The 17,374-nt window shown below is 38.4% G+C and overlaps 1 protein-coding gene across 2 annotated transcripts in view; it reads right to left on the minus strand.

Annotated features, from left to right (window-relative positions):
• SH3KBP1 (SH3 domain containing kinase binding protein 1) overlaps nucleotides 1–17,374 on the minus strand; it is a 213,199-nt gene that overhangs the window by 12,283 nt on the left and 183,542 nt on the right. For both annotated transcript variants that reach the window (XM_082279426.1, XM_082279425.1), the window contains 3 exons: nucleotides 15,579–15,659; nucleotides 12,985–13,147; nucleotides 8,132–8,217 (listed from right to left, as the gene is read on the minus strand). In XM_082279426.1, the coding sequence (XP_082135552.1) occupies nucleotides 8,132–8,217; nucleotides 12,985–13,147; nucleotides 15,579–15,659 (330 nt within the window). The remainder of the gene's footprint in view (nucleotides 1–8,131; nucleotides 8,218–12,984; nucleotides 13,148–15,578; nucleotides 15,660–17,374) is intronic.

Consider the following 17,374-nt stretch of genomic DNA (forward strand, 5'->3'; position numbering starts at 1 on the left):
ATAAATACCATGAAAGATAAAAAACATTTATGTTCAAAGCTTCTATTATCAAGAAATATTGGGAATCCTACAGTTTTTCCACTTCGGAATGCATTTTTGATAGCTAGAAAAATAAACTAAAGCCACCTATACATGCACTGAATTCTAAAGAGAGTTGAACAGAGACTATAAAAGCTCCACAGGTAGAATCTGCTGCCAAACTAGTGAAATTCCAGCCATTTAGTTGATACTCTAAATTAAATTCCATTAAAATGTAATTGACAATGCTCGGTACAACAATAAAATAGTAAATCCACTTCCAGCACTCCTATATTCCCTTTTTCTCTCCATTTGTTCTCCTTATTTAGATGTTGTTCTTCCTCCCAAATCTGCTCTGCATCTAAGGCTATCACCACCTTCCACAATCATCACCTGTGGAGATACTAATTCAAGAAAATTCCCATCTAGTGAACTGTAGAATGAGGAAGAGAGCCATTCAAAAAACTTCTGCCATACTGTCATATATGCTGTGGATTCAGTAAGTCACTTGTGCTGGTTATTTGATTATTTTTTGCTGGTGGAAAGCAAGATTATATGGTTCTGACTATATTAAATTCACTGAGGTCATTAAATGCAGAGATTCAATTTTAGTTTGTATTTCTGCAGCTATCAGAAACTGGGAGCTTAAATATATATACTAAGCAAAATGTACAGCCTTCCTGGCAGGGCCCAAATGGAATGTCATTAGAGAAAAAGTCCAGTCTACTGTATTCACAGCCACGTTAACTGCCAGTACAGCAACATCAGCCTCCAGCAGACCTGGACTCTGCACTGGTCCAGCTTTCTCTTTGTCTGGTATTAACAAACAGAAAGGAAGATTCTATTAACATGTGGAACATAGAGATGGCACCCATCAATTAGCTTCCTAATTAAAAAATAGCTGATATTTGTTCTACAAATAAACAGATGCATTTATCATTATTACTCTCACTGATCAAGCTGATAATCCATGAAGTGATTCATGAGATGGGGAGAAAGGCATCAGATTAATTTTAATATATCAGTGTCGTACACACAGTCTGGCTTACTGAGCAACCATATTTCATGAATATGAAAAATGTTAGCTGTGCAACAAGTATTCCCTGGTATCCTTCCAAGCCACTTAAGAATAGAACATTTCTCCCCATTGCTATGTTCATTTGGAAACATGGTTATTTAAAGCATGATAATGGTATTTTTAAAAAAATGCCCAGATCCAGGAAAACAATTATTTAGAAAAAAAAGTTCTGAACTCATTAGACTTCTACCTTCCTAGGAAATGACCTTCAGTTTGTAGCCCCCAAAAAATCCCAGAAATAAAAAGTTAAGTGGCTATACTTCCTTTCTTACTCCTTTTACCCCCTGCATTTACTATGCTGGCATAAAATGTGGCTAGGCCTTAACTTTGTATTACATTTAGGTTTTTTAGTATTTGGTCAAAATAATTTATACATAACAATCACAGAAAGCTTTTTGAACTAGTAGAGAGATTTCACCTTGAGAAAACTGAAATGGGAAGTGATGGATAAAGAGAATCAACACATTCAGAATGCTCATGGCAAGGTTTCACAGAACAGAAATACAGCAGGGCTGAAAGAAATGAGGCAAAGGTGGCATTGAATTCATTTGAAGAAGATAGTGTCACAGAAGCCACAGAGGTGGATTTCATTTCATAATCATCTTCAATACATTGAAAAGGTTGACAACAGGCATGTGAAATAGTATACATACTGTCTTTAAATGCAATAATCCTGAAAGCTATCAAATGAGACAGACACTGCAGACAAAATCTGCATTAGTACCCTTTCAATATACAGTAGAAATTTAAAAATAACTCAATAATCTGAATGTTAGAGGGAATTTTAAGAAGACTACATTTATTTTAGCTACTTGAAGCATCCAGATTCTGCTACTCTCTCGACGCTGGAAAGCATTGTACCCTTCGAGGAATATAGCCATGCTTCCAGCCAGGGTTCAGGCAGCAAAATCTCACCCATAATGAATCACAAACTGTTTTTTAAGAGTTGGGCAATGCACTTTTAGGAGGAGAGCTCCCTGGCTGCAAGGTTTCTTTGTTCTGGAGTGCAACAGTGATGTGCCAGGGAGGCCTGCCCACACAGTTCTGTGCCTTGGAGGAAAACAGCGTAGCTCACCCGGCCTCCCAGGACAGTCACTGGACAGCTGTGACTTTAGGACAACCTTTGCTAAAACACCCAATTATCTTCTCCCGTTTCAATCCTGACTTTTATCGCTTTAATAGCTGAATGTAGAAAGCTGCCATAATGAGCTTTGCTAACCACTTGCCAGTGCCCTCATAAGGATTTTATTTTTAACAATTCAGAACATGCCAAGAAAGAACTGAAAGGTCAAGAAAACTGAGGAGCTAGAAGAAATGGATATGCTGTTTTCAGGCACCTCAACTTGATATGCATGGCAACCAATTTAAATTTCTAGTTTACTGTTTTTTTCTGGACCCCTCAGGGCAACAAGCCTGATTAATTTATATAATGGACCATTCCCATATTCATGACTACAATATTTACAGTCCGGAACTACGTTTATGGGTGATTTTGACTCACTGATGTAAATATTACAACTTAAACCAGTTGGGCAATTCTGTTCCTTTGCTTTGCCCTATTAAAATGAGCATGAATAGCAGCATAGAAAGCGGTTTAGGCAGATTTTGATCTTCATTATATGACTCATATTTTGTCCTCCAACCCTTATATTTACCAGTATTTTCTGGTTTTCCAACTTTTATTCAGTGTTTTCAGGCAGAATTATTATAAGGCCTTAGTATAACAGCCTAAGACAAACCTGCTCCATTCTACAGCCTTTTACTGGAAATATTCTCCATCTTTTTCCCTAGTGTGGTCCAAATCTCATTAGATCACTTTTTCTTGCAGTCAGAGGCACAGCAATCACCTCTCCTGACAAATACAGCTCTACAACAACTGCAAATACAGCTCAAGGAAACATGATACACTGAGGATTTTAAAAATTTTTTGTTTATTAGGTATTTTCAAGAGGGTATTTTTAACTATCCTTTCAGGCAAGCTAGCACCAGTGCTGCAGGGAGGGACAGGAAAAAAAAGAATGGGTAATAATGTGGCTTTGGCCAGTACTCCATGATACACCAGCAAATGCTCTGCAGATTAAAGTCTGAAGAAATGCTGAAAAATGGACTTGCACTAAAACCAGCTTCCAGGGAAACTCTTAGGCTAATTCATACCATCATTAGATGTTTCAGCAGGAACCAATGAAGGCATATGTGCCTTATGCTAGCACTGATGAAGATTATTAACTGCTTTCATAAATACTATGCAAAACGTGTAAAGAGCCAGGAAAAATATTGGAAAGATGTGTTCACTTGGCTCTGTGCAACTCAGTCTTTCTGCAAAGCACAGAAACTGCTTCTTGTGGGGATTAACTGATCATTTCCACAGTAGATACATTATTTTTAATTCTTTGTGGTTTATTCCATAAGTCACTTAGCTTAAATCCATATGGTTTTAAGTATTAGATGATGCCAAAGCAATCCTGTTTTGGATAGACAAGACTTGTTTCAGGATTCCAGGATTCCAAAGTGTGTGTGTGTGTGTGTGTATATAGTTAAGACTTAGGATTGATACTGACTTGCAGAAATAACTCAATACCATTTTTCTGGAAGCATTAGTTTTTGATCCACTAAGCTATTATATGTGCTAGATGTTTCTGTCATCACACTGGCCCTCATACACAAAATTCTTTATGAAATTAAAAAGAAACATGTCACCTAAAGAAAGGTCAAGTTATGTCATAAGGCATGAATTACAGCTGTTGAAATCAATGTAGCTCTATGTAAGAACTCTTCTGTTTGTAGAACAGGGTTTATTGTCAGTGTAGCTTATGTTGCTTTAGAAGCATTTTAAAAGCTCAAAAAGCCACTGCCAATCCAGACCAGTTGTTAGAGATGTACCAACAGATGTAAGTAACCATTCTCATTTAACCACAGCAATACTGGAGAGCAAGTCTTGGGTGACATGACCACACATTTTCCACTGAGTGCCAGTGAACACTTCAAATTTTTACACTATTTTTGTTGTGATTTTTTTTTCTCTTTCAGACTAGAAAACCATTCTAATATGTTTTTAAATGCTTACATGCATTACACCTTGCGATGACAAGATCTGTCTGCAAGAACAGGTTAATGAATCCAGAGTATTGACAAACACCACATGTAAACTGCACATGTCACTTTTGTCACTAAAATTTCTTATGAGACATTACATGATAATGATTTCTCATTTCAACACTATGGTGCAAGATCTTCTGTCACAGTATGCTCAATTTCAACTTTTAATTAAAGAAAACAAAACCATAATATCCATGTAAACTTTGGCATTCTACAAAATGCTTCTTTTTGTATTTGCTTGTTATGCACTGTGAACTTACCAAAGACAGGATAGAAAAGAAATGGAAGAAAAAAAGCCTTACCCTCATGAAATGAAGAAGAGCTAGCCATGGCAAAGAGATGTAAATAGGAAAAGTTGAATGCAAGATGTGTGCAAAGGAAATTAAAGACATCACTGAAAACAGGGAAAAAGAAAACAAAAGAAAAAGTGAGGAGGAATGGGGAATGGTTCCTCTTAAATAATATATTCTGAAGGCAAGTTTTCCAATGGCTTTTGTAAGGATTGTGAAAAGAAGTAAATGCATGGACAACAGTAGAAAGAGCTGCCATTATATCTACAATCAGCAGTGACGTTGCTAAGCAGAATTTTCTCTTGTCAGCACAGATTGGAAAATTGTAATCAGTACTGAATTATCATGAAGAATTTACATGTGAAGTCACAACTCCACAGAACATGTGAGGGAAACCAAGTCATGAGCAAATAACTACATAAAAATAACTTCTAATATATGCAACTCACAGAACATTATTAACAGTATTATGGCATCACCTCAACCTTGCTCAAGCATTTCTGATTTTCCTGATTGGTAAAGTGGGGTGAGAATGTTTTTAAAGTTGTTTTTAAAGGTGTAGGGTTTTCTGGTTAGACAACACTGATCCACTGGTAGAATATTACTCAGAAAATAAACAGGAAAAAGCCATTTCCAAGGCACCTAGACAAAATGAAAGTTTTGAATCTGGATTCCCAATTCAACTCAGCATATTGCTGCTCAGTTGTTGATGGCATTACTGACTTTGTTGTTGCTGATCACTTGTTTGCTTTTTGAGAGATGGCATATGGAAGAACCCTGTATCTTCTCCTCCCTGTCACAGCAGTTTTGGTCTCATCACAGTAAAGAAAAGGAACCAACTTAGAAATCTTTAAAAATGATTCACAGAATAAAGCACTGTTCACCATCCAGCATTAGTATGGTTTGCTTTAATAACCAAAACTGTCTCTCCATTGTTTTTGTCCATCTCTCTGCACTGCATGAAAGGAACAAAAGCTTTAGACTGGCTATAGGACTAAGAAAGTGACAGTCACTACCCAGCTTAACATCTCTAGTTCAAAGTAGCCAGGACGTGCTGTGGTTTTCATTTTCAGCACAATTAACCATCATTTAGCATAAGCATGAAAGAGGGTGAGGCAACTTGCAGGCAGTTGTTGCTTTTCCCCTTGTTCTCCCCAAGAGCTCTGAGTGACTGGGAATGGCACTGGACTAATGGAACAATAAAGAGGAGCCCAGTAACCAGAATGGTCATGCATCCAAAGTTCTACAAAGGCCATTTAACTTCAATTTTTTTTCAAAGGCTACTGCTAAGTCACACCTTGTCTGTCACAGAGACACTTGTTGCATAAATCTGGATTTCTGAAAAGACACCAAATGGTAGATTTAATCAAATCCATTTTGACAGGATGGATGAGCCTCAGAGAAGCTGAGGTTGTCTTTCTTACAGAGCACATGACACGGGGGCAACACCAGTAAGATGTATCACTGTTAAGTATTATCTGGACTCACACAGCCAGATCCACCAGTGTTTTGGAATACACTGGACAACTCCACTCATGCATCCAGCTTCTTTTCTAATAACTCATGTAGCCACAGGACTTCTCCAACCCATTGTTCTCTTTGTAAATAAAATAAACTAAATATAACACACTTATAAACCTCTACAATTACGCTGCAACACAGACTGCTCTGAACTCCAAACCTCTCCTCACAATAAAAGACATTAATCCACTGTGAATTGGTTTTTCTTATTAAGCCTTGATTTATTACTCTGCCCTCTCTTAAAATGCCTTTTATTTACTTGACAACATTTTACACGAGCTGGCAAAAGCCCCCTGAAAATTTGTTACAGTTCTGATCTCTGTTCAATCCCTTTCAATTCAAAACCATAATTTATTTATTTTTTCTTTTAAAAAGTTGTCTAACAGGCTAGAATGACATGATCCGTCCTTGTAAATGCCAATCTGGTTTGACCCTATCAAGTTATACTTATTTAAGTATTCACACTATTTTATCCTTGAGCTCAATAGGTTCTCCGTGTAAGTGGTAACAGGAGGTCATCAGCTAAACCCTTTGCAACATGTTGTTGTTGTTGGCTCCTATTCTACATCTAAAAAAACCTCCCAAAACAACCCAAATTCCTCCCTCCACCACTCTCCTCTCCCCCTCCATGTTCTGGAAATGAACAAAAATTCTTATAAATCAGATTTCCTGCCTAACATGTTAAGAACAAAGCAAAATAACACCATAACCAACAAAACTAAAAAAACCCAAAACACTTTCAGCTTTTATCATGATAGTGATTCCAAGGAAACTAGAACAAGGAATAAAAAAGTTTACTTCCATCACACCACTACATGCTACCTGCACTCATAATATTCAAGTAAGCAGAGGCATATGTGCTTTGAAGCAAATTTGTAAACATAGTTAAGAAACACTAAATGGTAGAATTTGTCTGCATTTCCATACTATTCCTTTCTAATAATCTCTACAATAAAAATGTTCATGCAATTTATTGCAAGCTTCTAGCTTTCCATGTTTAAGCCAAATGAAAATCTGGGAAAAACATACTACCTGCTACTCCAGAAGATCCATAGCAACAGCAGAAGCTTTACAAAAAGTAGACATACATATGCTGGAAAGCTCATAGACCTATGTGAAATGCATTTAGTGTTTTGCTGTTATGTTGCAATTAAAATTCCTTTATAACTTAAAGTTCTGCTTCCAAATCTGAAGGAAAGGAGTGTTTGGCTGTTGAAAGGGTGTTATTTTACAGAAATGCTTTTCTAATAAAGCAGTCTGGGTAGACACCGTGACACCAAAATGACATTTCATGGCCTGGTGAAAGGCAGCAAGCTTACACAGGCAGGATCCCGGGCTCTGCCTGTGACAAGCACGGAGCTCTGTGGGCACAGCTGCGAGCGCAGAGAGCGACAGCAGCAGCTGGTCTGGGCTCTTGGAGCAGGGGCAGGAGATGGCTGTGGGGCTCGTGCCCACTGCCCTGGGACACCCACTGCACCCTGCTCACCCAGGGCCACGCACGGCAGCACCCACCCCAGCAAACACCATCTCTCCGGCTTTGCCAGCTTGAGGAGCAAGGAGGGTGAGAGAAGACAGAAAAATAACCTGTTGTTGCTCCTTTCCAGGTGACTTCCTGATTAAATGTTCATGGGTCAGGAACACAAGTTGTTTACAATAGAAATTTAGACTGCATTTAATTGGTGTATGAAGTAAAATTCAGTCAAATTGACCTGAACTGGGTTTCTATTCCTTTGTATTGGAAAGTGTAAAGATAACTAACTGCACCAGACCCACAATCTTCTGCAGTATTAAAACCATGGCATTGCTATTACATCAGTTAAACAAGTATGTCTTATTATTGTTGGCCTTCTCACTTGTTTTAGACTTTTAAACAAAAATAACAAGAGCCTTCCTATTCAAAATAGCTCACTATTCCATATTTGCTTTTAATTTTATTTTTTTTTAACTGAAAACCCCAACAAAACTATTTTAAAGTAGAAATGATCCTTTAATCCTGCGGTTAAAATTTGATATAAAAGCACTCACATTCATTGCCAAATCTGCCTCTTGAATTATACAAAAGTCACTAAAAAGCAGAAACTTGCACCATTAATTTCTTAGGCAAACTGTAGAAAGTGCTATAACTTACCGATGTCATTGCTTCTTTCAGAGGAGTCTTTCTCTAGAGCGCCGGATACTGTACTGCCCACTAATTCCACTTTTGGACTATCGCTCCTGCATTTGGATCAAGAAGAGGAGATGTTTTATTGGAAGTTTTTGTGTGGACTACAGTAAATTGATAGCTAACTTGCAATTAATAATGAGAGAGCAAAGTATTCTTCCTTTGCAGCACCAGAGTAATAGCAATGTCAGTGACAGCAATCTCTAGTAAGTCGACATGCTGTCTGGATTAACCTTATCTCATTTCTCCTTAACACCTGTCAAAAAAGCCTATTTTAGACACTGTAGTGTCTGGAATAATTCTTCAGATGTTCACAGCATCTCAACATGAACAAAACCTAAGGGCAAGGGGACATTCTTCAACATCTTCCTTGTAGTTTTTTCTAATTAATTGGCTTGGACAAACTACAGCAGTGGACTCCCTGGAATGCTGCAGAAAGGGAGAGAACCTCAAGCTAGCATTGTGCATATCAGCAGTTCTGAGTGTTTACTCATCAATTCAGCTCCTCCACCATGTATTTGCACTTTTCTTCTGAGATTGGACTATCAATAGTGTTTCCACAGTCCAAAGAACCAAGATGACCTAATTTGTCAGAAATGGCTTTGGAATAGCAAAGTGTCAGGAGCTATGATACTTTATACAGAGGAGCTATTTTAAAGTCAAATAGGAGATCAAACAAAAGCAACAAAATTATTCCTTCTTTGGAGAACATTCTATCCCACAAGTACGCAAGTTTACTAAAATAATCTACCTGTTGAAACAATTTTTAAAAAAACAGTGGTAGGCAAGTAACTCAGTACTGCACAGGTCACTCAAATCTCTGATATTTACTGTGATAACAGCTGTTCAGTTAATGTACTTGCCATCATTGTCAGGTCATCTGACAAATACAATAGTTTTTCGACAATGACTATTCCCAATGTAGTCCTGTAAAAATTATGATGTATGTAAGATACCCAGTTTAGGGATAAAAATATAGATCTGCCCCGGTACAATCAGGGCAGATGTGCACTATTGCACAGTGCAATAATTAGCAACAATTAGCTGTTGAATACATAGTGAGCTCCCAAATCTTGTTGATTTTTTCATTGGTCTCTGCTTTTGATACCATAAGCTGATGACAGATGGCCTGAACCTCAGCTCATGGCAGCAGTTTATGACCAAAACACAAAGTGGCTGGAAACTCTATTTCCGACTTCCGGAAGGCTGTGATAAAGAGGTGAAAATTTTTATTAAAACCCAGAGGAAGTCATAGATTAAGGGAACATATATCCCATTAAACCCTGTGATAGGGTGACAAGTGAACAAAAAAATAGACAATCAGATTAAAAGCAAACTAGTCCTCTACAGCTCTCAATATGGCAGGCAGTCTGTACCAGGAAGGACACAGAAGAAATTTAATCCATGCATAGAAAAATGTATTAATTGGTAAGATGATAAACAAGGGTATTTCCAGGTGATCTACCAGAACAATTAGTTTTCTTATCTTTTAGTCTTTAACTTTTTCTTAAATTGCTTATATATTTGTAAACCTATAAGAAGCAACATAGTTTCTTGGCTGACAAAGCAATGAGCATCTGACTTCATACTCTGTTTTGCACACATACATTTCCCAGCAATCTGAGAGCACGATGTGAGTTGGAAGCACTCTAGGAAATGTGTGAGTATGGCTTTGGAGAGATTCTTAGAATGGCGTGATTTAGGGCTGAAAGTCACAACATTTACCATTTGCCTACAAAAGATACCAAGATATATGGCAACAGCCCCACAAAAAAAGCCCAACCCTGTTGTCAGAAGAATCAACAGGCTTATTATGCCACTCTGCATTCATACTGCTGTGAAAGGAGCGGAGCCCTCCCTTCTCGTTCAGAGCGTGTCCCTCTCTGCTCGTGCCCATACAGGCAGGCTGTCAGCTTGACCAGACAGATGAGCAGCCTGAGAGAAACCCCACACTAATAGAAAGCCCACTGCAAACTCATTAATTGCCATCTGGAGCAACTCGCTGACCCATATGGCTGAGTTGCTGCACAAATGCTGGTGCTAAACATAAGGGAGGCTGTGGGAATGGGGTGCCAGGACAAGGAACCCTGTTAGCAGTGGCATGGACATGGATTGGTTTAAACTGATTGTAAAGATGCACCTTCTGTAGACGTTTATGACTTGCCTACTCCAGAGAATTGACTTATCTGTAAATTGTATAATCATGGTATGTCTAAGCCTTGGAACAAACTGACAGCTATTCACTGTCCCACATAGTTTTTATCTGTCCTATTGCCCTTGAAGCCCTACTCTGCCCCCAGTGAAGGAGGATTATATTTAAACGGAAAAACAATCATCACTAAAAAAAGTCAGTGAGATGCAGAAGGTGCAAGCCACTTACTCAGAACAGAAGAAAATCCTCTTTGGCTTAGCTGCCATGGAAATCCCATGGGACTCACTTTGTAACTACAGTAATTTTCCCCTAAGGATCACGTACTGATTTTGGCTGGGATAGAGTTAATTTTTTTCATAGCAGCTTGCATAGTGCTGTGTTTTGAATTTGTGCTGAAAACAGCGTAGATAACAGAGGGGTGTTTTCATTATTACTGAGCTGTGCTTGCAGAGTCAAGGCCTTTTCTGCCTCTCCTCTCATCCCACCAGCAAGGAGGGTGGGGGTGGACAAGGAGCTGGGAGGGGACACAGCTGACCCCAACTGAAACCAGAGACATCCCACACCACATGGCATCACAGTCAGCATTTAGAGCTGAGGGAAGAAGGAAGGGGGGGATGTTTGGAGTTAGGGCATTTGTCTTCCCAAGTCCCCACTGCAGGTGATGAAGCCCAGCTTTCTAGCGGACAGCAGAACAGCTGCCAGCCCTTGGGATGTAGCAACTTTCTTTGCTCGGCTTGCACATTCATCATTTCCTTTACCTGTTAAACTGCCTTTGTCTTAACCCACAAGTTTTTTCACTTTTGTCCTTCTGCTTCTCACTCCCATCCCATTGCAAGAGAGTGAGTGGGTGGCTGCGTGGGGCTCAGCTGCCCAGAGTTAAACCACAACAGGTCAACAAAAGTTCTGCTGGTTCAATTTTTATTCTAAATGCTTTAGTCTTTTCAGATTTTGGAAATGGATACCAGCAGACCTTAAGATAATTACTATCTTATTAAACAAACAGATTTAAAAACAAAACACCTTTACTGAAGTGACTGCTTCCATTTGAAGTTTCATATTTCTTAATTATCCAAGCAATTCAAAGTCTTTTCCATTTTTTTCTGTGCTAGACATAGTGAAGTTTGGACAACTAAGAACATAACAAGGTTACTGTTTAGGTGTGCCTTTTGCCTTTGATAACATGAAAATTGAAATAACTTTAAAAGTACATGCTTACTTCATGCAGTTTTGTACTTAGAAAAGGAAAACACAAGAGCAACAAAATACCCTCCCAAAATTCTAAATGCTAAAAATTTATAGTATGTTTAAAATTTTTCAGGCAAAGGAGAGAACAAAAGAATAGCTACTCCATTGCATGTCTTCACCACTGAACTGAACACTAGGTTATGTATTGATCTTTCCAAGATATCACTTAGCTAAATCTGAAGATTGTAGTAAATACTTGTATTTCCAAGTATGCCCAGGTGATCAGCAGGTATAGACTGTATTTTGGAGCAACTGGACAAGCATGTTCAAAGCCAAGTCCAAAAGAAGCTGTGGCAATAGCACCTGGATAGAAGGGTAAGTTCTCGGAGATGCACAACCAAAGCATTTCAGTAAGATGAAACTGAGAGCACAAGGTAGGTGCCTTTTTTTCTTTTAATTTGCGTCAGATTTCTCACTGAGAGCATTTTTTTATTTAACCATATGTGGAGGAATGAAGGGAATCAATGTCTAGCATTTCACTCTACTCTAACCTATACTCTATTCCGGTATTTAATTCACCATTACAATACTTGAACTCTGGAAGTTCAATGGCAGATAATTTTCCTAACAGTACAACAGCAAAATTATTTCCATGCCTATATTCTAGTATTTCTGCAAGATGCACAGCTTGCCCATTTTAGGCAACTGCTTTTATTCTGGTTTTCATCTAACTCTATTCATTATGCATAAAGGAAATCTACAGTGCACAACCCAGATGCTGATGACTAAAATGCAGCCACCTAGACTCGATTAGGACTACAGTCAGGCCTTTAATTTCTGTAACCTCTGTTCTAGCAGAGAATAAGTGGAGTTGTGTTGGCAAGTCCAGTTTCTCAGTGCTCCTCAAAGGCTGTAACCACCTCTGATAAAAAGGATCATGTAACTGCAGAGTGACAACCAACATTAGAGCATAAATATTTGATAGCACTATTCTGCAGCGGTACCAGCTAAAAGAGCATTCTATGAAGACACGTGTATTTTGCTAAAATTTGATGTAAAATGATCAAAGTAAGCAGACTGAAACCAGGCTGACAGTATTTGAAATGTGCATTGTCTAATGCTATTCCTCAGCACAATCCAAGCTTTTACACTGATTTAGTGCCCAAGCTAAGCTGCAACAATTTGAGGTAAACTAAGAAAGTCAGCATCAGAGTAACATACTGATATTTCCCACACATTTTGCACTGTTGCAGTAATAGTAGAATTGAAGTGTGCAGAAATGAACTAGTAATGAGCAGTCTGACTGCTATTATTGAGAAGATAGTTATGATCCAGCCAGATGACTACATGGATTTTCTTTTATCTTCTTGTTCTTTAAATACAGTTTACTGTGAAATAAATTGTGACATAAACTGTAAAACCTAAATTTTTTAAATGTGTGTTTTTTCCACTAATCCCAAAAGCACTGGACAGAAGAAAATACCTTGCATGAGTCACAGGCACAACTGGTCTTTCTGGTCGTCTCGGGGGCAAGGTACCAGGTCTATTCACAGCGTTGGCTTTGGGTGGCCGAGGTTTCTTCGGAGGTATAGCAGGAACTGAAGGCTTCTGCAAGTCTAGCTGTTTTTGCTCTCTCTCTGATCTTTCTTTAAATCAATCATTTCCAGAAAAAGAACATGGATATTATTAAGTGGAATTCATTTGCACTCACAAGTCTATAATTAAAGAAGAAATCTTCAACCGTAGATAGATTGTATATAAAGAAAAAGGTTATTTCCTTTCCATTTCTGTTCTAAATCATTCTTTATTTATTTATTATATATATTTATTATTATATATGTTTGCCACAAATCAGTTGTTCAACCTGCCTGGCTGTTCTGCCTGCAACTCCCCAGCCAAAATATGTGCAGTGTCTTAATGGGAATACTATTTTTTATTTAAGTAACTTATTGGTTTCTGACTGTAAAGTACAAGAATGGCAAGAAATTACATACCATATGGTACAATTTCCATGAGCACAACTTATATTAAATTTTAATATGAAACAATATTAATTTATAAGGTCACAAAAATAATTATGCTGGATATTCTTAACATCTCTTGGACTTTTTTTTTGGGGGGGGAGGGGGGAAGCATGATTCAAGTGAACTGCAGTTAAGTGAAAATAAAATACAAGCACAAAATTTAACAATGTGTAGCAGGATGCAAACTCCTCAGAAAAATCAGACCTATTATTTAGGTTTTAAGCACAGTCTTATATGCTGAGTTTTTCAGCTAGCCAATGAAAACCTAGATCATTTGCAGAACTGATTATGCATAGTTAGGGAGTGCCACCATGCTAATATCCAATGCCAAACACTCATTGCCTGTGAATATGTAAAGTACAATATGCATGAATAACTCGTCTAAATAATATGCTCTAAATTCCTAATACAGAACAAACATGTAAGCATGTTTGCCACACCAGAAAAGGCCTGATTTTTCTTAAAGAAAGGACAAAACTCTCAAAGGGACTAAAAGTCTGCTCTCTATATCCTACTTTTCCAACACCCCACTTCCCTTGACAATGCTGGCCATGAATATGCCATGAATGCTACACCTCTGTATACATATAAGAGGTATTGGGAATGTTACAGGGTATTGCTTAATCGGTTCTACATTTCAGTCTGAGAGGATCACAGAATAAATCCCCAGAAACGCAATGTACATTAGGTTTGGAATAGTCCATTTAGTGGCTATTGTTCACAAGCAATATGTTTTGAGCAGATGCAGTCATCAGATCCTCAGTAACACTGAAGCTTTTCCAGCATGCTGTGTAATTTTTGCACACTTAATCCTATAACAATTTATACTGCTCAGTGTCCAAGAATTGAAATTCTATGAGCGACAGGCTGCGCAGTGTGCCAACACACAGCTCAAAGGATGTTCCTGTGCCACCCCTGCTGCCACACACATGAGCGATTCCTGCCACTCCTGGTACTCCTGAAATGTAGGCACAACTCCTACAGCATCTTTTCAATGTTTAGAAAAGTTACAGATATTTATAGCCTAGGAGAGTAGCATATTTAAACTTCCTCTGCTGTTTTAGCAGTTGGTTTTCTAACTTTGAAAATGGAAAGCAAAGGATTTTACTGCTAAGATAACCATGAGAAGCAGAACACATAATCAAAAGTAAACATATGTAGAAGGAACAGCTAAACACTTGTCAGATCACTAAGATGTATACCCAGAAACAGATCTTGGTGCAAAATCTGAAGGTTCTGGCCCTAAATTATAACTGGATATTATGCATTTAGTCATGTGCATACACGTGGCTTTTAAAAGGCTGCAAGTTCAAATACTTAGATATTAAGAAATCCGATAAACACACTTGTTCATACAATCTAATAGTCCACTTACACATAGGAAGCTTGACACCATCTTCAATTAGAGAATTGATGTAACTATTTTCCTGAGACTATTCGCAATTCACAATGAGCACAATGAACCCATTAAAGGTTTAATATGCTTGTCCCTGCTCTGTGTGCTACTGTGTCCCATTTCTCGCAATGTTCAAATACAGCTTTGAAGAATTTTTTCATTTCTGCACTGCCTTGCCTGTGACTTTTGTGGCAAAGATAGTGGTGTGATTCATAAGCATTAATGACTATACCTCCACAAAATCCCTTTGTGATGCAGGAAAACCACCAACCCTGCTTTCAACTAGAGAACCAAAGCAGATAGATGTTAAGAAAAAAGTACAGACTAATCTGGGGTATTTTACTTGATCGAGCACCTGGGTTTTACAGAGCACTGGGCTTTATACAGCATTTCATGTATTGAGAGCAAATCTCCCCTTGACTTCAGTTGTGGCTGCATGTACTCAACAGCAATTGGGTACAAGTGAACACCCTGAATTTAGTCCATAAGCAACAGTGAGAGCCTTTCCAAAATGCCTGTCATTGCAGTCTATCAGAGTGGAAAACAAACATCCAAACAATACACTTAATGGCAACAGAGAGTGGGAAATGAGGATGTGCATTGGTTCTATTTCCCTCATCTCTCTGCAGAGAACAGGCAGAAAAGCACATTTCATACCTTTTTCTTCTGTTCGATTAGGAAGACATTCTGGCCTTTCAGGTGGTATCTTTTTGATTTCATGCTTTCGATCTGTGGTCCCTGTCAAAGACGGAAAAATTTGGAATTCTGAACAAGCCAACAAAACAGTATAGACAGTAACATGAGATTTAATCCTACAATTTCTTAGGCTTTTTATATCCCCCAATTTGAAAATGTCTTGCTAAAACTGAATAGAAATTTATATCAAATATTTGCCTGCACCACAATTACAAATGTCTTTATAATCAAATTCACAGTTTCCAAAGTATGGACCGCAAAAGAATAGACACTTTCAGACTATTCTGTGGGCAAAAAAAATGAGTAACTGCAGATTTTTAAATGTGGACAGATCCTTTATCATTACAGACATGCTTAAATGAAGAGCAACTCAACAGTGTGCAGAAACATTAGGAATAAATCAATTAACTGGGTAACGTCAAGAGAATACCTGATAGAGCTGAATATACAGAGCTTATTTTACATTAAATTAACCCATCCCTCTCCTTTTTCTTCCCTACTAGTAGCTGTTCACTTCCACATATTAGAAGGAGGAGAAGAGCAGTGCTGGCAGCATTCTGCGTGACTATTTTAACTGACAGCTTTTGACCTGGAGGTGTAAGCCCCTGGCTTCTTCTGCATCTGTACAAGAGGCCCTGACATATGGACTTCTGTTGCTCCAAGAAATGTGGGAACTTGTGGCACCAGCACAGGGAAGATTTTGCAAAAATTTCCTGGCACATGCAAGATAAAATCTTCTAATCCCCACATTATAAGAAATGCTTTACTGGATATTGAATTTGTTGCATTGGCTAACCACTAGGTGCTAATGCCATTTCAACTTAGTAGTGTTGAAAACCACTTTAGGTAACACTATTAGCATTTCAATAAAAATTACAGTAGATGAAATCCAAGAAAAGCAGAGGAGGCAGGGCAAGGAGCACAAGGCAATTTTTTGTTTCAATCTGTTCTATTATATGCTGTACTCAAGTACATTTACATTTTCTGAATGTGCTGTTGCAACTCCCTTCTGCAGCTGGTTCCTAGAAATCAGTACTCATCAGTGGTGATCACCAGCCATTATTTCTTTACCTAAGTGTGTTGTTGGACATGCAATACTTGTACCACTTATCATGCCAATAAATAATACTAAATTCTCATTTATGGTTGGGTTCAATGATCTTAAGGGTCTTTTCCGACCTAACTGATTCTATGAAAAAGACTTCACTCCTGAGAGGAGAAAGTGTTGCTGCAAAGCAATTGAAGCCCTTCAAAACACGAGTTATACAAAGCACAAGTCAACATACTGATAATCTTGCACACACTAGTGTGTTCAAAAAGAAAGACATGTAGGTCTATATACCTAATTACAGTATGATTAACAGTCATCATTAACACACAGAGGGACATTCTCAGGCCAAGTCTAGAAACAATGAGCCTACAACCACTGAGGAGCTCCTGGACTCAGGTGTTCTCTCTACTTGGATTGTGACCCCCCAAATGAATCAACACCCAGGCAGGCACCATGATCCTGCCCTAGCTCTCAGGTGACAGTCACCTGCAAGGAAGCTCTGGGGAGCTCTGTATCAGCTCCCAGAGGAACTCAAGAGTATTCCCACCCTTCGGTCTGGACACAGTTGTATTGCTTACCCCAGCTACCCAGTGAAATGCCTACTGTTTTTCAATGACTTTTCAATGCTTTTCAATATATAAGGAACTTGTGCTCCTAAATTTGGCTCTCCAGTTTTCACCTTGTTTTGTAAACTAGTGCAGCACAG

Source organism: Coloeus monedula (assembly GCF_965178545.1).
Source record: "Coloeus monedula genome assembly, chromosome: 3".
Taxonomy (NCBI): domain Eukaryota; kingdom Metazoa; phylum Chordata; class Aves; order Passeriformes; family Corvidae; genus Coloeus; species Coloeus monedula.